General features: G+C 45.1%; 1 protein-coding gene across 1 annotated transcript in view; it reads right to left on the bottom strand.

The window, feature by feature from the left end:
• Positions 1-1,268: 1,268 nt before the first annotated feature.
• The window catches only part of LOC148152277 (retinol dehydrogenase 11-like), a 45,260-nt gene continuing 21,056 nt past the window's right edge, over positions 1,269-25,472 (bottom strand). The window contains exons 2-6 of the mRNA XM_087992169.1: positions 24,199-24,438; positions 14,629-14,718; positions 13,039-13,230; positions 6,864-6,973; positions 1,269-2,688 (exon numbers count right to left, since the gene is read on the bottom strand). Coding sequence (XP_087848295.1) covers positions 2,482-2,688; positions 6,864-6,973; positions 13,039-13,230; positions 14,629-14,718; positions 24,199-24,438 — 839 coding nt within the window. The 3' untranslated portion in view covers positions 1,269-2,481. The remainder of the gene's footprint in view (positions 2,689-6,863; positions 6,974-13,038; positions 13,231-14,628; positions 14,719-24,198; positions 24,439-25,472) is intronic.

Here is a 25,472-nt window from a genome sequence, read left to right on the forward strand (position 1 = left end):
TTCATTCTCAGGATGTGTGCATCACTGGCCAGGTCAGCATTTTTTGTTCCTCCCTAATTGCCCCACAGGGCAGTTAAACGTCAATCACATTGCTGTGGGTCTGGATTCACATGTAGGTCAGACCACATAAGGATGGCAGTTTCTGTCTCTGAAGGACAGTAGTGAACCAGGCCGGTTTTTATGACAATTGCCAATGGATTCATGGTCATTATTAGTCTGTTAATTCCAGAGTTTTATTGAATTTATGGCAGGACTTGAACTGGGTCCCCAGAACATTACATGCATCTCTGGGTTAATAGTTCAGCGATAATAACACGAGGTCATTGTCTCACAGGGCCTGCTCTTGTAGCCATTGTATTTATATAGCAAGTCCAATTCAGTTTCTTGGTGGAAACGGTAACACCACCGAAGGTCAAGGGATGATGGTTGATCTCTGTCTTGTTCAAAATGAAATTAAAATTCACACAACATCAGGTTATAGTCAAACAGGTTTGTTTGGAAGCACTAGCTTTCAGAGCGCTGCTCCTTCATCAGGTGATTGTGGAGTATACGATCAAAAGACACAAAATTTATAACAAAAGATTATAGTGTCAAAAGATTATAGAAGTCAAAATGATATATTGAACAAACCTGGATTGTTAAGTTTTCATCTTTGAGAATGTGTTGCAAGTTTCGGTTCATTAATATGTAAATCCCAGAACTTGCTTTAATTCACATTCTCAAGATAACTTAAGGTTTTATAAACTAAAAGGTAACTTCTCAGACAATGCATTAAAGGTATGAGGTTAGAGTTTGTCTGTTTCCCAATCTTGAGTCAGACTGGTTCTATTCCCAAAGTAGGAGTTTATAAAATGTTATATGGATTGACTGCCTGCAGGTTGTGTGCTTTTTGAGCAAAATAGAATGAAACTGCAAATATAATTCTGTAAATGCAAATTCATCCCATAGACTCATATGTGTATTTGTGTGTATGCGTGTGAGAGTGTGTGTGTTTGTGTGTGTGCATGCTTGGTAGAGTGTGACGAAGTATAAGTCTGTGAGAGGGTGTGTGCATGGGTGTGAGTGTGAGGGTGTAGTGTGTGTGTCTGAGAGACAAAGAGCGTCTGTGGGGTGAAATTCCATTTGCAGAATATTTTGCTCAAAAAGCACACAACCTGCAGGCAGTCAATCCATATAACATTTTATAAATTCCTACTTTGGGAATAGAACCAGTCTGACTCAAGGTTGTGATACAGACAAACTCTAACCTCACACCTTTAATGCATTGTCTGACTGAGATGTGACCTTTTTTTTATAAAACCATAAGTTATCTTGAGAAGGTGACTTAAAAGAAATTTTGAGATTTACATCTTAATGAACCAAAACCTGCAACCCATTATAAAAGATTGTTATGACACAGGGTAAACCCTTCTGTTAATTTAAACCAGACACAGAAAAGCTCACCTCACTCATAATCTGTAAAACTGAGTGACAAAGAACTACCAAATCCCACTATTTAAAAAAATTAACAATTTATTATTTAACTACAAGAAAAAGAAAACATTAAACAACAACTATCTTTATTGTAAACCTCCTTTGACTTAATGATTTATCTACCTCCCACTCTACAACAATATACTGATCCGATAAAACACCTGATTAAGATTTACAAAAAATTCAAATTTCAAAACCAGTCAGCTGTGTCGATTCTCCTCTGAATGTTCCACTGCAGATTTTTCTCGGTCTTCGGTCTTCTGCTACACAGATTTCATATGAACAGGTACCTTTCAGAGAGCGATTCTGCAAGCCGACTGTGTTTGTGTGTGCTCTTTGCTGCTCTGGCTAACTGCTCAAAATGCCCGATTTTTATACCCCAAGACATTCGATCGTCTCATTGGTTTGATGTCATCAAAACAATAAAATTCAAATTTGTTTCGACTTTGGTATCTTTAGGCATAATTTAAACCGATTGGTCAAATTCGAATTTGTTGTGTACCAGAGTAACAGCTCAGCTATTTGTTTCACTGCCAAATGTTACATTTTTAATTTTTTTAGCACACTCTGTGCTTGTTAAATCCTTGCCAGCTTTCACTCTCTCTTAACGGTAGAGTACACCTACTACTTCATAACAAGATGAAAGACTTAACAGCAATCTAGGTTTGCTCAATATATTGTTTTAATTGCATGACACTGTGATCGTTTGCTATAAATTCTGTGCCTTATGATCCTGCCCCACTAGTTACCTGATGAAAACTCGTAATTCCAAATAAACCTGTTGGACTACAACCTGGTGTTGTGTGATTTTTAACTGTGTTAGGAATGGTCATTGTGTGGCACCTATGTGGCATGAATATTAATTGTCCATTTGTCAGCTCAAGGCTAGACAGTGCCCTGGTCTTGCTGCAAAGAGAAGGAATGGAGGGCAGGAGACAGGAGGATTTTGGGGAAATGGAGATTTCTGACAGTGGGGTTAATGCCTGAGGAGATACCTGGAGGAATCATTCACATTGTATTAACTTGACTCTTGTCATTTGCAAGGCCAGTGAATGACTCACTGACTTCCCACAGCTTTTTAGCTAAAGCTTGGTCTTGTGCTGATGGACTGGGCAGAGTGAGGGAGCAGTCACTATCGATGTACTTTCCAGAGACACCATCCATTTCCTTTGATACAGCACAGTAGATGGGACTCACAGCTCCTTCCTCTGAAGACTGGAACAGAAGATCATTTCAGAATGGCAAGCAACAGAAGATCAACAAACCAAATTGCTCAAATATTGAATTCCAAACATCTTTGAGAATAGAAGTATGTATATGAGAATGGAAAGCTATATACAGCCAAAGATCATACAGCATGGAAACAGACCCTTTGGCCCAACCAGTCCATGCCGACTATGTTTCCCAAACTGAACTAGTCCCATTTGTCAGCATTTGGCTCATATTCCTCTAAAACTTTCCTATTCATTCCCCGTCCAAATGTATTTTAAATGTTGTAATAGTATTTCTCTCCACCACTTTCTGTTAGCTCATTCCATTTACACAGCACCACCCTCTGTGTGAAAAAGTTGTCCCTCAGTCCCTTTTAAATCTTTCTCCTCTTAGCTTATCCCAGGGAAAAGACCTTGGCTATTCACCTTATCTATGGTGCTCATGATTTTATCGATCTCTGTAAGGTCACCTCTCAGCCTCCCATGCTCCAGAGGAAAAGGTCCCAGCCTATCCAGTCTCTCCTTATAACTCCAACTCTCCAGTTTCAGTAACATCCTTGTAAATCTTTTTAGCACCCTTTCCAGTTTAATATCTTTCCTATAGCAAGGCAACCACAACTGTACACAGGACTCTAAAATGTGGCCTGTCCAATGTTTTGTACAGCCGTAACATGACACCCCAACTCCTGTACTCAGTGCTCTGACCAATGAAAGCAAGCATGCTAACAGCCTTCTTCATCACCTTGAAGAAAGTGAGGACTGCAGATGCTGGAGATCAGAACTGAAAATGTGGTGTTGGAAAAGCGCAGCAGGTCAGGCAGCATCCAAGGAGCAGGAAAATCGACGTGTGTCCAGCAGGGATATATTTCCACCACCAGGGATATATTTCCCTCCCCTCTCCTATCAGCGTTCCGACAAGACCACTCCCTCCATGATCCATTGTCAGGTCCACACCCCCCACCAACCCAACCTCCACTCCCGGCACCTTCCCCTGCAACCGCAAGAAATGCAAAATTTGCGCCCACACCTCTCCCCTCACTTCCCTCCAAGGCCCCAAGGGATCCTTCCATATCCGTCACAAATTCACCTGCACCTCCACACACATCATCTATTGCATCCGCTGCACCCGATGTGGCCTCCTCTATATTGGGGAGACAGGCCGCCTACTTGCGGAACGTTTCAGAGAACACCTCTGGGACACCCGGACCAACCAACCCAACCATCCCGAGGCTCAACACTTCAACTCCCCCTTCCACTGCACCAAGGACATGCAGGTCCTTGGACTCCTCCATTGCCAGACCATAGCAACACGACGGTTGGAGGAAGAGCACCTCATCTTCTGCATAGGAACCCTCCAACCACAAGGGGTGAACTCAGATTTCTCCAGTTTCCTCATTTCCCCTCCCCCCACCTTGTCTCAGTCCCAACCCTCGAACTCAGCACCGCCTTCCTAACCTGCAATCTTCTTCCTGACCTCTCTGCCCCCACCCCCACTCCGGCCTATCACCCTCACCTTATCACCCTCACCTTAACCTCCTTCCACCTATCACATTTCCAATGCCCCTCCCCCAAGTCCCTCCTCCCTACCTTTTATCTTCCTCATTCCTGAAGAAGGGCTCATGCCCGAAATGTTGATTCTCCTGCTCCTTTGATGCTGCCTCACCTGCTGCGCTTTTCCAGCAACACATTTTCAGCTTCTTCATCACCTTGTCTACTTGCGATGGCACTTTCAAGGAACTGTGTACCTGCACCCCTAGGTTTGAAAACACTCCCCAAGACTCTACCATTCAGTGTGTAACAAAAAGCAGAAGCTGCAGAAACATGCACATTCCTCAGAATTGGTCGGGCAAGGTTCGAACCCAAGCCTCATCAGAGTCTGGATAGACTGCCTTAAACTACCCGACCATGCTGCCCTGGAACGTGTGTCCACTACACTCGTGTGGAATGTGTGTAGGACAACAGAAAGGTATATATAGTGCACAGAAACTCAGACTTGCAACTCACAGCTGATGAAGTGGATGAAAGTGGAGACAATGAATGATTTCAAAAGGAAATTGCATGGGGGTCTAAAGAAAGAAACCTTCAGAGTTAGGGGCATGGAGGAACAGAAGAGAGCTGGCATAAAGCCAATGGGCTAAATGATCTCCTTCTGTGTTATAGTGAGTTCAATACTATAACTGAAAGCATAAATTTATCTAAACACTTTGTGTTAAACTAATTTCATGAGGTTTTTTTCTTTTTTAATTATTCTTTCATGGGATGTGTGGGCATTGCTTGCAAAACCAGTATTTTCTGTCCATCCTGTGTTTTCCAGAGTCAACCACATTGCTGTGGGACTGGAGTCACATGGAGGCCAGACCAGGTGAGGATGGCTGATTTCCCTAAAGGGCATTAAAGAACCAGATTACTTTTACAAGAACCAATTATGGTATCATGGTCAATATAGCTAAAACCAAGCGACAGTTCATGGTTTATTCATTGAATTTACTCAGCTGTCATATTGGAATAGAATCAGTATCCCGATGCCAGGGTGAGGTCCAAAACAAAATTGAGGTTTTAAGTACAGAAAAGCAGCAAAAAAACCTAATGAAGTTTTTTTTTTAAGTTCATTCACAGGGTGAGGGCATCACTAGCTAGGTAGCATTTATTACTCATCAGACTGTTCAGAGTCAACCACATTGCTGTGGGTCTGGAGTCACCTATAGGCCAGACCAGGTAAGGATGGCAGTTTCCTTCCCTAAATGAATTAGATGGGATTTTCCTGACAATTGACAATGGATTCATGTTCACCATTAGACTTTTAATCCCAGATTTTTAATTGAATTCAAATTCCACCATCTGTTATGGTGGGATTTGAACTAAGGTCCCCAGGACTTCTGGATTAACAGTTTTGCGTTTGGACTTCTCGTCCATGGCCTCCCCTATACTAGCCTTAATATCAAAGGAATGGAATTGGATAAGAGGCAAGTGGGAGTCATACTTAACCCTCATTAGACCACATTTGGAGAAATGCGAGTTGTTCTGAATATCGGAAGATTGTATTGTTTCAGTGTGGGAGAGAGCACAGAGAAATGACACTTGGATGGTTGAGTTATGAGGAGAGATTGTACAAAGGAGAATTTTACAAGAGTAGTGAGGGGGTGGGAGGCAGGAAGGTTTTCATCAGAGTTATCAAAACATTAAGGGGAATTGACAGGATGAACAGAAAATACTTCTCCTGTTCCCACAGTCAGACATTTCGGGAGTGAATTCAGGAAATCTTTCAGCCGACAGTGGACAGTAAAGGTTTGGAACTCTCCTAAGTGAGTGACAATTGCTGCGAGCCCAACTGCTTGTATAAAATCTGAAAGCAATGGATTTGTCACAGAATCAGAGAGATTTACAACACCGAAACAGGCCCTTTGGCCCCTCATATTCAAACCAGTCAGAAACAACCGCCGAATGATTCTAATCCCATTTCCTGGCCCTTGGTTCATGGCCTTGTTTATCACATGATATGGAGGAGCCGGTGTTGGAGCGGGGTGGACAAAGTTAAAAATAATCATACAACACCAAGTTATAGTCCAACAGGTTTATTTGGAAGCACTAGCTTTATGAGCGCATGCTCCTGTTGGACTATAACCTGGTGTTGCGTGATTTTTAACTTTGTTTATCGCAAGTGCACATCTCACTCCTTCTTCAATGTGATGAGGGTTTCTGTCTCTCCCACCCTCACAGGCAGTGAGTTCCAGATTCTCACCACCCTCTGGATGAGAAAGGTTTTCCTCACATCCCAGCTACACCTTTAATTACCACTCCCTGAATTGATCCCTCCATCAAGGGGAAAGGTTCTTCCTGTCTATCCCATGTCCCTCATAATTTTATACATCTCAAACACATCCCCTCTCGATCTCCTCTGCTCCAGTCTATCCAATCTCTCTTTCTACTACCTTTATTTAAATGGACAGGAGCCAAAGTCAAGTGACTGGGTTGACATCACAGATTGACCGTGTTCCCATGAGGTGGTGAAACAGTTCAAATGGCCCCTTCCTGTTTGTAGCTTTCGGCATGTTATGAGGATGTAAATGGTGGCACAGACATATAAGACTTCTCTTTCTGAGTTACCAACACACCGACAATGACCAGGAACTGAGTACTGCCTCTTAGCCACTGCACCAGCAGCTTTCTATGAGCTCTGACCTTGAAGAAGAAGATTCCAATCAGGTTGAAGATAATCTTCAGGACTATATTGTAGTTCCGCAGAATTTCCGACATCACCACTCCTGGGTGGACAGCATTCACTGTCACTCCTGGAGGAAATCAGAGGGGGGAGCGTCAGACACAATCCCAACACAAAGCCCATTGACAAACCCAAATATCCAACATCCACCCCCATGGCCCCCACCAAGTCGCTGTGATTCCTACTCAACCATTCGGCTTCAGGTTACACAGACAGGCCACTCAGCCCATCATATTGATCCTAACTCACTCAAAGAAGAAAGCAAAATTATCCCCACTGCCCAACTCTCTCCATAGGGAGGGGTTAATGGTTCATGGAGGGGCTCAGCGATTCAGGGGGAGGGATTAACGGTTCATGGGATGACTGCTTTGGGAAGTTAATGCTCGGTGGGGGAGGAATATTTTTATGGGGTTAACACTTCAGTGTAGTTGGAGTTAATGCTGAAAGACAATTTTCCCTGGTGGTTGGGTTTCGAGTGAGAGAATTTAGTCTCAGTTTAGGAGCGTGGAACCCATCCACGTGGGACTAAGATGAGGCAAAACAGTCTGCATTGGGGAAGCAGCTTTGGATCATTCGGGAGGCAGAGGGGATTATTGAGAAGAGTTATGAAGGTAGTTACTCCACAGCCATGTGAAGAAGATAGATGGGTTACCGTCAGGCATAGGAAAGAGAACCAGCAGGCAGTGTGGTGGTTCCCCTCAGCAACAAGTATATCATTTTGGATACTGTTTTGGGGGGGATGACTTACTAGGGGTAAGCAGTGGGGCACAGGTCTCTGGCGCAGAGTCTGTCCCTGTGGCGCAGAGTCTGTCCCTGTTGCTCAGAGGGGCAGGGGGAAGAGGAGCAGAGCATTAGTTATTGGGAGCTCCATAGTTAGGGGGACAGATAGGAGGTTTTCCGAGAACAAGAGTTTTCTACAGGCCTCTGAATTGGTCCAGGGATGTAGAGGATAGGATAGCAAAGATGATTCTCGATAGGAGTGAGGGTATCAGGCTCGTTGTTATGGGGGACTTTAACTTCCCCAATGTTGACTGGGAATACTATCGTGCAAGTAGTTTAGACAGGTCAGTTTTTGTTCGGTGTGTGCAGGAGGGTGCCCTGACACAGTATGTAGACAGGCCAACAAGGGAAGATGCCACATTGGATTTGGTACTGGGGAATGCACCCAGCCAGGTGTTAGATTTGGAGGTAGTTGAGCACATTGGTGATAGTGACCGCAATTCGGTTATGTTTACAATAGCAATGGGCAGGGATAGGTATATACAGCAGGGAAAGAGGTATAACTCGGGGAAAGGTAAATATGATACGATTAGGCAAGATTGAGGATGCATAGGATGGGGGAAGGAAACAGCAGGGGATAGACACACTTGAAATGTGGAGCTCATTCAAGGAACAGCTACTGCGGGTCCTTGACAAGTATATACCTATCAGGCAGGGAGGTAGTTGTCGAGAGAGGGAGCCGTGATTTACTGAAGAAGTTGAAGCTCTTGTCAAGAGAAAAAAGAAGGCTTATGTCAGAATGAGGCGTGAAGGCTCAGTCAGGGGGCTTGAGAGTTATAAGTTAGCCAGAAAAGATCTAAAGAGAGAGCCAAGAAGAGTTAGGAGGGGACATGAGAAGTTGTTGGCGGATAGGATCAAGGAAAACCCTAAAGCCTTCTATAGCTATATCAGGAATAAAAGAATGACTAAAGTAAGATTAGGGCCAAACAAAGATAGTAGTGGGAAGTTCTGTGCGGAATCTGAGGACATAGGGAAAGCGCTTAATTAATACTTTCGTCAGTATTCACATTGGAAAAGGGCAATGTTAGTGAGAATACGGAGATACAGGCTATTAGATTAGATGGGATTGCAGTTGACAAAGAGGAAGTTGTAGCAATTTTAGAAGATCTGAAAATAGATAAGACCCCTGGGCCAGATGGGATTAATCCTCGAATTCTCTGGAAAGCCAGGGAGGAGATTGCAAAGCCTTTGGCTTTGATCTTTATATCGTCATTGTCGACAGGAGTAGTGCCTGAAGACTGGAGGATAGCAAATGCTGTTCTGTTGTTTAAGAAGGGGGGTCGGGACAACCCTGTTAATTATGGGGTTGTGGGTAAGGTGTTGGAAAAGGTTAGAAGAGATAGGATTTATAATCATCTGGAAAGAAATAATTTGATTAGGGATAGTCAACATGGTTTTGTGAAGGGTAGGTCGTGCCTCACTAACCTTATTGAGTTCTTCGAGAAGGTGACAAAACAGGTGGATGAAGGTAACTGCCCTCTCATCATAACCCTTATTTCCTTCACTGTTCAAAAATCTATCTCCCTTTTCCTTAAAAACATTCAACAAGGTAGCCTCAGCTGCTTCACTGGGCAGGGAATTCCACAGATTCACAACCTTTTGGGATAAAATGTTCCTCCTCAGCTCCATCCTAAATCTGCTCCCCCTTATTTTGAGGCGATACCTCCTAGTTCTAGTTTCACCCCACCCCAGTAGAAACAACCTCCCTGCTTCTATCTTATCTATTCCCTTCATAAGTTTATTTGTTTCCATAAGATTCCCCCTCATTCTTCAAAATTCCAGTGAATGTAATCCCAGTCTACTCAGTATCTCCTCATAAGCCAACCCTCTCAACTCTGGAATCAATCTAGTGAATCTCCTCTGCACCCCCTCCAGTGCCAAAAACTTCTTGCTCAAGTAAGGAGACCAAAACTGCATGCAGTACTCCAGGTGTGGCCTCACCAATACCCTGCACATGCTGCAACATAATCTCCCTGCTTTTAAACTTAATCCCTTTAGCAATGAAGGACAAAATTCCATTTGCCTTCCTAATTATCTGCTGCACCTACAGACCAACCTTCTGTGATTCATGCACCAAGGACACCCAGCTCCCACTGCACAGCAGCATGCTGCAATTTTTCACCGTTTCAATAGTAGTCCATTTTGCTGTTATTCCTATCGAAATGGATAACTTCACATTTACCAACATTGTACTCCATCCGCTGGTCCTTTGTCCACTCAGAGAGTCGTAGAGATGTACAGCACAGAAACAGACCCTTCAGTCCAAATCATCTATGCCTAACAGATATCCTAAATTAATCTAGTCCCATTTGCTAGCACTTGGCCCATATCCCTCTAAACCCTTCCTATTCATATATCCATCCAGATGCCTTTTAAGTGCTGTATTTGTACCAGCCTACACCACTTCCTCTGGCATCTCATTCCATACGCGCACCACCTTCTGCATGAAAAAGTTGTCCCTTAGGTTCCTTTCAATCTTTCCCCTCTCACCTTAAACCTATGCCCTCTAGTTTTCCCCACCCCAGAAAAAGACATAGAACATAGAACATAGAAGAATACAGCGCAGTACAGGCCCTTTGGCCCTCGATGTTGCGCCAATCCAAGCCCACCTAACCTACACTAGCCCACTATCCTCCATATGCCTATCCAATGCCCGTTTAAATGCCCATAAAGAGGGAGAGTCCACCACTGCTACTGGCAGGGCATTCCATGAACTCACGACTCGCTGAGTAAAGAACCTACCCCTAACATCTGTCCTATACCTACCACCCCTTAATTTAAAGCTATGCCTCCTCGTAATAGCAGCTCATCCTGCTCCTCGGATGCTGCCTGACCAGCTTTGCTTTTCCAGCACCACACTCTCAACTCTGATCTCCAGCATCTGCAGTCCTCACTTTCTCTCTGGATTAACAGCCCAGCAATAATACCACTTGGCCTTCACCTCCCCCAAGTGAATTTGTATTGAATGAATCAATCTGAATGCCATCCCTCAGGCAATCAGAAACATCAAATTGTTTACCACACTCAGGGGCACCTCACATCCTTATTTGGAGAGGGCTACTGAACAATGTGCACCAAACTTCTCTACGAATGGATATCCAAGGACCACCCTGTCATCAACATGTCAACGCCTGGTTGGGTCCGACCGATCAGGGCGATCCAGCCCTGATCAATCTATTGGAGGACACTAAAGATCCTTCCAAAAGGCCGCAAACAACTACTGAGTATAAGAATCGCTCTGGATCAGTAGCTCAAGACCAACCACCATGAAGACAAGCAACCCCTGGGGCCAACCGGGAGAGGACAACCAGACAATTATCGCCACATGGATCAAGGTCAAGATCTGGTGTGGTGAGATATGATCGTCCAGCGTTAAGGTAAAGTTCAAGATCGTTGATTTGATTTATAGTGCAAATTGTTACTTTATAGTGTATTTTGTTGTTCTAGTATTAATTGTGACAAATAAATGAATATTATTGTTTATTATAACTAAGAGTTGACTTGTAGTTCTTTTGCTGGATATGTGTTAAAACACACCATGTAGCAGGCGCAACATCTGTCATGCAAACACTTTTCAAGATGTTGCTAAGAGATTTGATCAATGCAACTATGACTGATAACTTTGTTATGCAACCATGGCCCGAGTTTAAATAAAACACAGTCCATTCTTTGATCCAGGCCATTGTGATGCAGATGAGAGGTCTGCATCAGAATGGGAAATGTACGATCAAGTGAGGGAGTATACCGCATAATTGGCGGACAGTGAGAGCCTTTTTCCGAGGATGGTGAAAATAGCACGAGGGGCATAGCTTCAAATTGAGGGGCAATAGATGTACGACAGATGTCAGAGTTAGCGTCTTTACTCGGAGAGTAGTAGGGGCATGGAACGCACTGCCTGCAACAGTTGTAGACTACCAACTTTACAGGCATCTAAATGGTCATTGGATAAACATATAGATAAGAATGCAATTGTGTAGATTAATGGGCTTCAGATTGGTTTCACAGGGCGGCGCAACATCGAGGGCCAAAGGGCCTGTACTGCGCTGTAATGTTCTATGTTCTTTGTTCTATGTTCTCTAGCTTCCACATCCTTCTCCACAGTAAACACTGATGCAAAATACTCATACGTTAGTATCTCCCCCAACGCCTGCGGTTTCCCACGTAGGCTGCCTTGCTGATCTTTAAGGGGCCCTATTCTCTCCATAGTTACTCTTTTGTCGTAATGTATTTGTAGAATCCCTTTAAATTTTTCTTAACACTACTTTGCCAAAGCTATCTCATGTACCCTTTTTACCCTCCTGATTTCCCTCGAGTATACTCCTACTGCCTTTATACTCTTATAGAGTTTCACTCGATCTATCCTGTCTACACCTAACATATGCTTCCTTCTTTTTCTTAACCAAACCCTCAATTTCTTTATTCATCCAACATTCCATATAGCTACCAGCCTCGCCCTTTACCCTGACAGGAATATACTATCTCTGGACTCTTGTTATCTCATTTCTGAAGGCTTCCCATTTTCCAGCCGTCCCTTTACCTGCAAACATCTGCCCCCAATCAGCTTCTGAAAGTTCTTGGATTAGTGGTGCTGGAAGAGCACAGCAGTTCCAGGTAGCAGCTGTGCTCTTCCAGCACCACTAATCCAAAATCTGGTTTCCAGCATCTGCAGTCATTGTTTTTACCTTTTCGAAAGTTCTTGCCTGATACCGTCAAAATTAGCCTTCCTCCAATTTAGAACTTTAACTTTTCAATCAAGTCTATGCTTTTCCATCACTATTTTAAAACTAATAGAACTATGGTCGCTGGCCCCAAAGGGCTTCCCCAGTGACACTTCAGTCCCTTGCCCTGTCTTATTTAAAGATAATCCCTTTTCCAACAGTCCTTCCTTTTCACTGGGATATATTTTTGCTGAGTGCTGTGACAAATCACTTTGAAAGTCCTCCACTGTTCCTCAACTGTCCCACCATATAGTTAGTCTTTGTTCCCAGTCTATCTTAGCCAACTCCTTCTTCATCCCATTGCAGTCTTCTTTGTTTAAGGACAGGACCCTGGTATTGGATTTTACTATCTCACCCTCCATCTGTATTTTAAATTCAACCCCATGATGTTATTATTGGGTGGCCTATAGGCTATGCCTATCAGTGAACTTTCCTATTTCTAATTTCCACCCACATTGATTTTTCTCCAATAAACCTATAACATCGCTCACAAAACTATACAACTGCACCAATAGTTTGTGCAGTCTCCTACTACATTATTCAATATGTGGCCCTTTTTGATGGGCAGTGTTGGATGTGTCAGTATATAAAAGGCCCACACCCACATCAGTCCCAGCCTTCAGAGTGCTGTTCATACCTGTGTGCTGGAGTTGCTGAGACAGTTCCATGGTAAATAATACATTCATCAGTTTGGTGTTGTTGTACATCCCATCCCTTCGGGATGTCTGCACATTCTCCCCTTTAAAATGCCTAAAGTCGACCTTCCCAGAACTGTGATTCATCGAAGAGACATTCACAATCCGGGCATTTGCAGAACGTTTCAGCAAATCTGGTGATGAATAATGATAGAGTGAAAATGATGAGTGATTGGGTGAAAATGGTCATTAAGTGAAGACGAATGATGATAAGGGAGTGAAGATGAATGACGAACGATGAATGATGTGAAGATAATGATGGATCGGAGATGATGATGATAGTCGGACGACGATGATGAGTGAGTGAAGATAAATAACGGCAGAGTGAAGATGATGATAAGCAAATATGTTGTTTGAGTGATGATTGTGATTGAGTGACAGTGATGATTGAGTTAAGATGGTGATTAAGTGATGATGATGATTGAGTGAAGATGATGATTGAGTGATGATGATTGAATAGATGATTGAGTGATGATGGTGATTGAGTGACGATGGTGATTGAGTGATGATGGTGATTGAGTGATGATGATGGAGATGATTGAGTGAGGATGGTGATAGAGTGAGGATGGTGATAGAGTGAGGATGGTGATAGAGTGAGGATGGTGATAGAGTGAGGATGGTGATAGAGTGAGGATGGTGATAGAGTGAGGATGGTGATAGAGTGAGGATGGTGATAGAGTGAGGATGGTGATAGAGTGAGGATGGTGATAGAGTGAGGATGGTGATAGAGTGAGGATGGTGATAGAGTGAGGATGGTGATAGAGTGAGGATGGTGATAGAGTGAGGATGGTGATAGAGTGAGGATGGTGATAGAGTGAGGATGGTGATAGAGTGAGGATGGTGATAGAGTGAGGATGGTGATAGAGTGAGGATGGTGATAGAGTGAGGATGGTGATAGAGTGAGGATGGTGATAGAGTGAGGATGGTGATAGAGTGAGGATGGTGATAGAGTGAGGATGGTGATAGAGTGAGGATGGTGATAGAGTGAGGATGGTGATAGAGTGAGGATGGTGATAGAGTGAGGATGGTGATAGAGTGAGGATGGTGATAGAGTGAGGATGGTGATAGAGTGAGGATGGTGATAGAGTGAGGATGGTGATAGAGTGAGGATGGTGATAGAGTGAGGATGGTGATAGAGTGAGGATGGTGATAGAGTGAGGATGGTGATAGAGTGAGGATGGTGATAGAGTGAGGATGGTGATAGAGTGAGGATGGTGATAGAGTGAGGATGGTGATAGAGTGAGGATGGTGATAGAGTGAGGATGGTGATAGAGTGAGGATGGTGATAGAGTGAGGATGGTGATAGAGTGAGGATGGTGATAGAGTGAGGATGGTGATAGAGTGAGGATGGTGATAGAGTGAGGATGGTGATAGAGTGAGGATGGTGATAGAGTGAGGATGGTGATAGAGTGATGATGGTGATAGAGTGATGATGGTGATAGAGTGACAATGATGACTGAGTGAAGATAGTAATTGAATGAAGACGAATCATGATATTCTGAAGATGAATGATGATTCAGTGAAGCACTCACCCAGTAGTAGGTTGGTCAGGAGGAATGGGCCGAGATAGTTCGTAGCAATAGTCAGTTCAAAACCCTCAGAAGTGATTGCTGGGTCCAAACCTGAGGGGGAACATTTTGCAGCAATTAATCCCAATGTAGAGTTTTGACCCATGATACAGTGCCTCCAGTTCCATTCTGCTGTAAAAACACTGCAGGTTACTTTCACTGATGTTTCCAAACTTGGATCAGATTGAGACTGGGGTGGGAGTGTGACCAAGAGTCTGGGTTCGGAATGGGAACAGGCTGGGAGTGAGTAAGTGAGAATCCAGGTTCAGCCCAGGAAGTGAGGGTCACCGATGGCTCAGGCAGCAAACCCACGGTGCTGTATGTTATAAAAGGGAGTATTACTAAGCTGAAACAGTTTTAAAGTGTCTGGTAAATATTGAGATGTGCCAGCATTGTTTGAAAGCTGATCACACAGCTAAATGTTGCCTCATTATTAACTTGATTGGACATGTTTGTAATCTATTCATATCGTGATTGATTTGCTATAATAGGAACATAAGATAGATTAGGCCATTTGACTCACTGTGTCTGCACATGTTTCTCATCCCCATCCTCTCTGAAGTCCTTGATCCCCTTACTAGTCAAGAACCTGTCTTTCTCTCTGTCTTCAATGACATGACTCAACCAGCCAGGATGAACTGAGGTACTATTTCCTCTGTTCAATGGAGAAGGAGCTGGCAGTCCCAGTGACTTGCTCCACACCACGCCCCGCAATATAAAATAAACCATTTGATGATTAGAACAGACTTGGGTATTGAGTGATTCATCTAGAGCGAACGAGTGCAAAAGATAAGGCTGAAGCAATCGCAGCCAGAAGTGCCGAGTGGATGATCCACCTCAGCCTCCTCCAGTGGTCCCCAGCGTCACAGATACCAGTCTTCAGCCGGTGTGATTCACCCCACGTCATATCAAGAAATGGATGGAAGCGCTGAGTGCTGCAAAGGCTGAAGGGAGGTGTTGTGTTGCCATAGTCTTACCAGACCATAGGCCTGCTCTCTCACTAGAGAGAGAAAGAGAGCACTGGTGGGAGAGGTTGAGAAGCTTCATGGAAACCTCAACTGGTGATGGGAACACACTGCTTTACAATCCAAACATCCAGCAAACTGAGCTAATTCTCGAGGATTTAGAAAGTTAAGGGGTGATCTAATCAAGGTCTTCAGGATATTAACAGGGAAAGACAGAGTAGATAAAGGTTAACAATTTCCACTGATTGAAAATTCTAGACCCAGGGGAACAGTTTAAGAAGTAGGGCCAGGCCATTCGGGAGAGATGTTAGAAAGCACTTCTACACAAAAACAGTAGTGGAGGTTTGGAACCCTCTTCCACAAACAGCGGTCAATGCGAATTCAATTGTTAAAGTTAAATCTGAGATCAACATATTTTTATTAAGCAAGCCTTGGACCCAAGGCAGGAATACAGAGTTAGGCAGCAGATCAGCCATGATCTCATTGAATGGGGGAACAGGCTCGAGGAACATAGGCCTGTTCCTATGTCGTGAGGTCAGGAGCTGAGTGGCCCTGGCGGAACCTGGCGGAACCCAAACTGGGCGTCACTGAGCAGGTGCTGCTTGTGGATGACACCTTCAACCACTTAATAGGAGCCCACAGTGTTGGAAGTAGCACATTAGCATGGATACAGGATTAGCTAACAAACAGAAGACACAGAGTTGGGATAAAAGGATCATATTCATGATGGCAGCTTATAACTAGTGGAATGCCACAGGGATCAGTGCTGAGGCCACAACTATTTACAATATGTATAGGTGACTTGCATGAGGGATCTAACATTGACAAGTTTGGAGATGACCAAAATTATTGTTTTATAATAAATCAATAATTTTGTGTTTATGAAAGAATGCTAATTGATGAATTTTTAATTCTAAGTCTAATGTACAGAAAGCACACAACTGTGTACATCAGTGCCAAGGTAAAGCAGTTACATTGATACTGGCACGTAGAGTCATTGGACATGAAAAAGGCTCTTGCTAGCTCAGCTAAAACAACAATGTTGTGGATCTGTTCACCGAGCTGGAAATTTGTGTTGCAGACGTTTCGTCCCCTGTCTAGGTGACATCCTCAGTGCTTGGGAGCCTCCTGTGAAGCGCTTTTGTGATGTTTCCTCTGGCATTTATAGTGGTTTGTCTCTGCCGCTTCCAGTTGTCAGTTTCAGCTGTCTGCTGTAGTGTCTGGTATATTGGGTCCAGGTCGATGTGCTTGTTGATTGAATCTGTGGATGAGTGCCATGCCTCTAGGAATTCCTTGGCTGTTCTCTGTTTGGCTTGTCCTATAATAGTAGTGTTGTCCCAGTCGAACTCATGTTGCTTGTCATCCGAGTGTGTGGCTACTAAGGATAGCTGGACATGTCGTTTCGTGGCTAGTTGGTGTTCATGGACGCGGATCGTTAGCTGTCTTCCTGTTTGTCACCATCACACAAACTGGCTAAAGAACTACAACAGAAACTGAAATACCTGATCAGCGGATCCAGACACTCTATACAGTCAACACAGGAATTCTTGGACATCATCAGAAATATACATATAGACAAGGAAGAAACTATGGTCTCATTCGACGTAACGGCCCTGTTCACCTCTATCGACAAAACCCTAGCCAGAGAAACAATAGCCAAACTGCTGGACGTACAGAACAGACAACAGGACGTTGAACCTATCAACAAAGACGGCATACTCAAACTACTGGACCTGTGCCTTACAACACACCTCACATTCAATAACCAAATATATGGAAAAATCAACGGCACACCCATGGGCTCACCCATCTCTGGACTCATAGCAGAAGCGGTAATGCAAAGGTTAGAACAAACATTCTTCCGCAAATTCAACCCAAACTCTGGGTCAGATACGTTGATGACACCTTTGTAATCATTAAAAACATGGAAATAGAGAACACACACCAGATCATCAACTCCACACTCACAGGAATCCGATTCACGAGAGAGGAAGAAAAGGACAACCAACTCCCATTCCTAGACGTGAGGGTACAGAGAACACCGAATGGAGAATTCACCACAAGGGTATACAGGAAAGCCACACACACAGACCAAGTCCTGAACTACGAAAGCAACCACCCCAACACACACAAAAGAAGTTGCATCAAGACACTATTCAAAAGGGCCACAACACACTGCAGTACACCAGAACTGCAAAAAGAGGAAGAGGAACACCTATACAATGTATTCGCCAAAAACAGATACCACCGCAATTTCATCAACAGATGCCGAAGGGAAAGACAACAGAACGAGGACATTCCACAACCCAAAGGACTAGCCACACTACCATACATCAAAAACATTTCTGAACTGACAGCCAGACTACTGCGACCACTAGGACTCATAACAGCACTCAAACCAACAGCCACTCTCAGACAACAACTCACCAGAACAAAGGACCCGATACCCAGCATGAGCAAAATCAATGTGTTGTATAAAATCCCATGCAAGGACTGCACAAAACACTACATAGGACAAACAGGTAGACAGCTAACGATCTGCATCCATGAACACCAACTAGCCACGAAACAACACGATCAGCTATCCTTAGTAGCCACACACGCAGATGACAAGTAACATGAGTTTGACTGGGACAACACTATTATTATAGGACAAGCCAAACAGAGAACAGCCAGGGAATTCCTAGATTCTGGATTAGTGGTGCTGGAGGAGCACAGCAGTTCAGGCAGCATCCAAGGAGCAGCGAAATCAACGTTTCGGGCAAAAGCCCGTCATCAGGAATAAAGGCAGTGAGCCTGAAGCATGGAGAGATAAGCTAGAGGAGAGTGGGGGTGGGGGTGGGGAGAAAGTAGCATAGAGTACAATAGATGAGTGGGGGAGGGGATGAAGGTGATAGGTCAGGGAGGAGAGGGTGGATAGGTGGAAAAGGAGATAGGCAGGTAGGACAAGTCCGGACAAGTCATGGGGACAGTGCTGAGCTGGAAGTTTGGAACTAGGGTGAGGTGGGGGAAGGGGAAATGAGCAAACTGTTGAAGTCCACATTGATGCCCTGGGGTTGAAGTGTTCCGAGGCGGACTCGTCCACATCCCGCTCCTCCGCCCTCAGACCCCACCCCTCCAACCATAACAAGGACAGAACGCCCCTGGTGCTCACCTTCCACCCTACCAACCTTCGCATAAACCAAATCATCCACCGACATTTCCGCCACCTCCAAAAAGACCCCACCACCAGGAATATATTTCCCTCCCCACCCCTTTCCACCTTCCGCAAAGACCGTTCCCTCCGTGACTACCTGGTCAGGTCCACGCCCCCCTCCAACCCACCCTCCCATCCTGGCACCTTCCCCTGCCACCGCAGGAACTGTAAAACCTGCGCCCACACCTCCTCCCTCACCTCTATCCAAGGCCCTAAAGGAGCCTTCCACATCCATCAAAGTTTTACCTGCACATCCACTAATATCATTTATTGTATCCGTTGCTCCCGATGCAGTCTCCTCTACATTGGGGAGACTGGGCGCCTCCTAGCAGAGCGCTTTAGGAAACATCTCCGGGACACCCGCACCAATCAACCACACTGCCCTGTGGTCCAACATTTTAACTCCCCCTCCCACTCTGTCAAGGACATGGAGGTCCTGGGCCTCCTTCACCGCCGCTCCCTCACCACCAGACGCCTGGAGGAAGAATGCCTCATCTTCCGCCTCGGAACACTTCAACCCCAGGGCATCAATGTAACTTCAACAGTTTCCTCATTTCCCCTTCCCCCACCTCACCCTAGTTCCAAACTTCCAGCTCAGCACTATCCCCATGACTTGTCTGGACTTGTCCTACCTGCCTATCTCCTTTTTCACCTATCCACTCCACCCTCTCCTCCCTGACCTATCACCTTCATCCCCTCCCACACTCACCTATTGTACTCTATGCTACTTTCTCCCCACCCCCACCCTCCTCCTCTAGCTTATCTCTCCACGCTTCAGGCTCTCTGCCTTTATTCCTGATGAAGGGCTTTTGCCCGAAACGTCGATTTTGAAGCTCCTTGGATGCTACCTGAACTGCTGTGCTCTTCCAGCACCACTAATCCAGAATCAATGAGCGGTACTTTGGGTTCCAAGAGATCAATTGTGTTAGGGGACTCTCTAGTCTGAGGTACAGACATTTCTGTGGCCAGCAGCGAAATATCAGAATGGTGTATTATTTCCTGGTGCCAGGATCAAGGATGTCTCAGAGAGGGTGCAGAATGTTCTCACATGGGAGAGGGGCCAGCAAGGGCAGGGCGGGGGGGGGGGCAGAAACCCAGGGAGATAGTGTGGAAAGAGATCAATCTGAGACTGCTAAAGTTGGCAACAGAAGCGAGTCAAACAGTCAGGGCAGGCAGGGACAAGGTAGGACTGAGAAATTAAATTACATTTATTTCAATGCGAGGGGCCTAACAGGGAAGGCAAATGAACTCAGGGCATGGTTAGGAACATGGTTATCATAGCAATTATAGAAACATGGCTCAGGGATGGGCATGACTGGCAGCTTAATGTTCCAGGATACAAATGCTGCAGGAAGGATAGAAAGGGAGGCAAGAGAGGAGGGAGAGTGGCGTTTTTGATAAGGGATAGCATCACAGCTGTACTGAGGGAGGATATTCCCAGAAATACATCCAGGGAAGTTATTTGGGTGGAACTGAGAAATAAGAAAGGGATGATCACCTTATTGGGATTGTATTATAGACCCCCTAATAGTCAGAGGGAAATTGAGAAACAAACTTATAAGGAGATCTCAGCTATCTGTAAGAATAATAGGGTAGTTATGGTAGGGGATTTTAACTTTCCAAACATAGACTGGGACTGGGACTGCCATAGTGTTAAGGGTTTAGATGGAGAGGAATTTGTTTTCTGATTTAGTATGTGGATGTACCGACTAGAGAAGGTTCAAAACTTGATCTACTCTTGGGAAATAAGGCAGGGCAGGTGACTGAGGTGTCAGTGAGGGAGCACTTTGGGACTAGCGACCATAATTCTATTTGTTTTAAAATAGTGATGGAAAAGGATAGACCAGATCTAAAAGTTGAAGTTCTAAGTTGGAGGAAGGCAAATTTTTACGGTATTAGGACTTGTTGTCCTAATACCGTAAATTGTATAACGAGAGTCCAGAGAAAGTATATTCCTGTCAGGGTGAAAGGGAAGGCTGGTAGGTATAGGGAATGCTGGATGACTAAAGAAATTGAGGCTTTGGTTAAGAAAATAAGGAAGCATATGTAAGGTACAGACAGGATAGATCGATGAATCCTTAGAAGAGTATAAAGACAGTAGGAGTATATTTAAGAGGGAAATCAGGAGGGCAAAAAGGGGACATGAGATAGCTTTGGCAAATAGAATTAAGGAGAATCCAAAGGGTTTTTACAAATACATTACGGACAAAAGGGTAACTAGGGAGAGAATAGGGCCCCTCAAAGATCAGCAAAGCAGCCTTTGTGTGGAGCCGCATAAAATGGGGGAGATACTAAACAAGCATTTTGTTAGATTAGAGTACATACAGTGTGGAAACAGGCCCTTTGGCCCAACAAAAATCCTCCAAAGAGCAACCCACCCAGACCAATTCCCCTACATTTACCCCAACTAATGCACCTCACACTATGGGCAATTTTAGCATGGCCAATTCACCTGAAGTGCACATCTTTGGGCTGTGGGAGGAAACCCACTCAGGCACAGGGAGAATGTACAAACTCCATACAGAGAGAATGTACAAACTCCACACAGACAGTCGCCCAAGGCAAGAATTGAACCCAGGTCCCTAGTGCTGTGAGGCAACAGTGCTAACCACTGAGCCACCGCACTGCCCAGTATTTGCAATAGTATTTACTGTGGATGAAGATATGGAAGACATAGACTGTAGGGAAATAGATGATGACACCTTGCAAAATGTCCATTTTACAGAAGAGGAAGTGCTGGATGTCTTGAAACGGGTCAAGGTGGATAAATCCCCAGGACCTGATCAGGTGTACCCTAGACCTCTGTGGGAAATAGAGAAGTGATTGGTGGGCCTCTTGCTGAGATATTTGTATCATCGATAGTCACAGGTGAGGTGCTGGAAGACTGGAGTTGGCAAATGTGGTGCCACTGTTTAAGAAGGGCGGTAAGGACAAGCCAGGGAACTATAGACTGGTGAGCCTGACTTCTGTGGTGGGCAAGTTGTTGGAGGGAATCCTGAGGGACAGTATGTACATGTATTTGGAAAAGCAAGGACTGATTAGGGATAGTCAACATGGCTTTGTGCGTGGGAAATCATGTCTCAAAAACTTGATTGCATTTTTTTGAAGAAGTAACAAGAGGATTGAGGAGGGCAGAGCAGTAGATGTGATCTATATGGACTTCAGTAAGGCATACGACAAGGTTCCCCATGGGAGACTGGTTAGCAAGGTTAGATCTCATGGAATACAGGGAGAACTAGCCATTTGGATACAGAACTGGCTCAAAGGTAGAAGACAGACGGTGGTGGTTGAGGGTTGTTTTTCAGACTGGAAACCTGTGACCAGTGGAGTGCTACAAGGATTGGTGCTGGGTCCTCTAATTTTGTCATTTATATCAATGATTTGGATGCAAGCATAAGAGGCATAGCTAGTAAGTTTGCAGATGACACCAAAATTGGAGGTGTAGTGGACAGCGAAGAAGGTTACCTCAGATTACAACAGGATCTTCATCAGATGGGCCAATGGGCTGAGAAGTGGCAGATGGAGTTTAATTCAGATAAATGCGAGGTGCTGCATTTTGGGAAAGCAAATCTTAGCAGAACTTATACACTTAATGGTAAGGTCCTTGGGAATGTTGCTGACCACAGAGACCTTGGAGAGCAGGTTCATAGCTCCTTGAAAGTGGAGTTGCAGGTAGCTAGGATAGTGAAGAAGGCGTTTGTATGCTTTCTTTTATTGGTCAGAGTATTGAGTTCAGGAGTTGGGAGATCATGTTGCAGCTGTACAGGACATTGGTTAGGCCACTGTTGGAATATTGCGTACAATTCTGGTCTCCTTCCTATTGGAAAGATGTTGTGAAACTTGAAAGGGTTCAGAAAAGATTTACAAGGATGTTGCCAGGGTTGAAAAATTTGAGCTACAGGGAGAGGCTGAACAGGCTGGGGCTGTTTTCCCTGGAGCGTCGGAGGCTGAGGGGTGACCTTATAGAGGTTTACAAAATTCTGAGGGGCATGGATAGGATAAATAGGCAAAGTCTTTTCCCTGGAATCGGGGAGTCCAGAACTAGAGGGCATAGGTTTAGGGTGAGAGGGGAAAGATATGAAAGAGACATAAGGGGCAACGTTTTCACGTTGGTACATGTACGGAATGAGCTGGCAGAGGATGTGGTGGAGGCTGGTACAATTGCAACATTTAAGAGGCATCTGGATGGGTATATGAATAGGAAGGGTTTGGAGGGATATGGGCCGGGTGCTGGCAGGGGGACTAGATTGGGTTGGGATAGCTGGTCAGCATGGATGGGTTGGACCGAAGGGTCTGTTTCCATCCTGTACATCTATGTTTCCTGGAGCAGAATTCCAGAATCTTCCCTAACCCTCTGCTTAGTTACGGTCTTCCCATTACCTGAGGTAGACAAGCAGGAGGTGGGAAGAAATGAATAGGCCCGATAGCATCAAGTGGTGGAGATGTCAATGTTTCGAGTGTAACCTTTCCTCAGGACTAGGAGTGGGTGTGGGGGTAGCTGCAGAGAAAGGGGGTGAGGGGGGTAGGGGTGGTGAAGTGGGGATAGGTGAAGACAGGTAGAGGGTACGACCTGGTTGGCCAGTGGGAGGAATGAATCCGGTTGGTAGTTGGGAGGAGTGGAAGGGAGTCAGGGATTGAGGAGGGACGTTATTTGAATTTGCAGAACACAATGTTGAGTCCTCCGGGCTGTGGGATGCCCAGGCGGAAGATGGGATGTTGTTCCTCCAGTTTGTACTGTGGTTTATTATGGCAATGGAGGAGGCCAAGGCGGTCATATTGGAAAGGGAGTGGGAAGGAGAATTTGTTTTCCCTTCGTAGGGGACACTAAACTTAAACTTAGGGAACAGTTTGGTGAGTATCTCAGCTGGACCCGCAGGGGCCGACCAGACTCCTAGTCACCGCCCATTCTAATTCCCCTTCCCACTCCCTTTCTGACATGACCATCCTTGGCCTCCTCCATGGCCACAATGAACCACAGCGCAAAGTGGAAGAACAGCACCCCATCTTCCCCTTGGACAACCTACAGCCCGGAGGACTCAACATTGAGTTCTTCAATTTCAAATAACCTCCCTCCCCATCCCCCGGCTCCCTTCCATCCTCCCTACCACCAATCGGATTCATTCCTCCCATTGACCAACCAGGTCGTACCCTCTAGCTGTCATCGCCTATCTCCACTTCACCAGCCTGCCCTCACCACCCCCTTTATCTGCAGCTCCCCCCACATCCGCCCCCATTCCTGAAGAAGGGTTACGCCCGAAACATTAACATCTCCACCTCCTGATGCTGTCTGGCCTGCTGTGTTCTTCCAGCCTCCCGTTTGTCTACCTTTGATTCCAGCATCTGCTGTTTCTTTTTTTTGTCTCTTCTCATTACCTGAGGTAGCTGCATTGTTTACAAGGATGTCCAATTGCTTCTCCTCCTTCCTGATCTGCTCTGTGAACCTCCGCACGGATTCCATGGAGCTGGTGTCCAGGATGCGGAGGTGAACGTCGTTGTTTCCTGTCTGGCGTCGGATTTCTCGCACTGCTCTCTCTCCTCGTTCCACACTGCGGCAGGCCAGGATCACACGGGCCTTTCTCTGGGCAAGGTCCTGTGCAATGAACTTCCCAATGCCTGACCATAGAGACAGAAAAATACTCACAGAGTCAGAGAGTTATGGAGATATACACCATGGAAACAGACCCTTCGGGTCCAACCCGTCCATGCCGACCAGATATCCCAACCCAATCTAGTCCCACCTGCCAGCACCTGGCCCATATCCCTCCAAACCTTTCCTATTCATGTCCCCATCCAAAAAGTTTCTTAAATGTTGCAATTGTACCAGCCTCCACCACATCCTCTGGCAGTTCATTCCATACACTCACCACCCTCTGCGAGAAAATGTTGCCCCTTATGTCTCTTTTATATCTTTCCCCTCTCACCCTAAACCTATGCCCTCTAGTTCTGGACTCCCCGACCCCAGGGAAAAGACTTTGTCTATTTACCCTATCCATGGCTCTCATAATTTTGTAAAACTCTATAAGGTCACCCCTCAGCCTCCGACGCTCCAGGGAAAACAGCCCCAGCCTGTTCAGCCTCTCCCTGTAGCTCAAATCCTCCAACCCTGGCAACATCCATGTAAATCTTTTCTGAACCCTTTCAAGTTTCACAACATCTTTCCGATAGGAAGGAGACCAGAATTGTACACAATATTCCAACAGTAGCCTAACCAATGTCCTGTACAGCCACAATGTGACCTCCCAACTCCTGTACTCAATACTCTGACCAATAAAAGAAACCATACCAAACACCTTCTTCACTATCCTATCTACCTGGGACTCCACTTTCAAGGAGCTATGAACCTGCACTCCAAGGTCTCTTTGTTCAACAACACTCCCTTGGACCTTACCATTAAGTGTATAAGTCCTGCTAAGATTTGCTTTCCCAAAATGCAGCACCTCGCATTTATCTGAATTAAACTCCATCTGCCACTTCTCAGCCCATTGGCCCATCTGATGGAGATCCTGTTGTAATCTGAGGTAACCCTCTTCGCTGTCCATTACACCTCCAATTTTGGTGTCATCTGCAAACTTACTAGCTATACCTCTTATGCTCGCATCCAAATCATTGATATAAATGACAAAAAGTAGAGGACTCAGCACTGATCC

The sequence above is a fragment of the Chiloscyllium plagiosum genome, unplaced genomic scaffold (assembly GCF_037043375.1).
Source record: "Chiloscyllium plagiosum isolate Xiang-an unplaced genomic scaffold, Cpla_swu_hap1 HiC_scaffold_1, whole genome shotgun sequence".
In the NCBI taxonomy this organism is placed as follows: Eukaryota; Metazoa; Chordata; class Chondrichthyes; order Orectolobiformes; family Hemiscylliidae; genus Chiloscyllium; species Chiloscyllium plagiosum.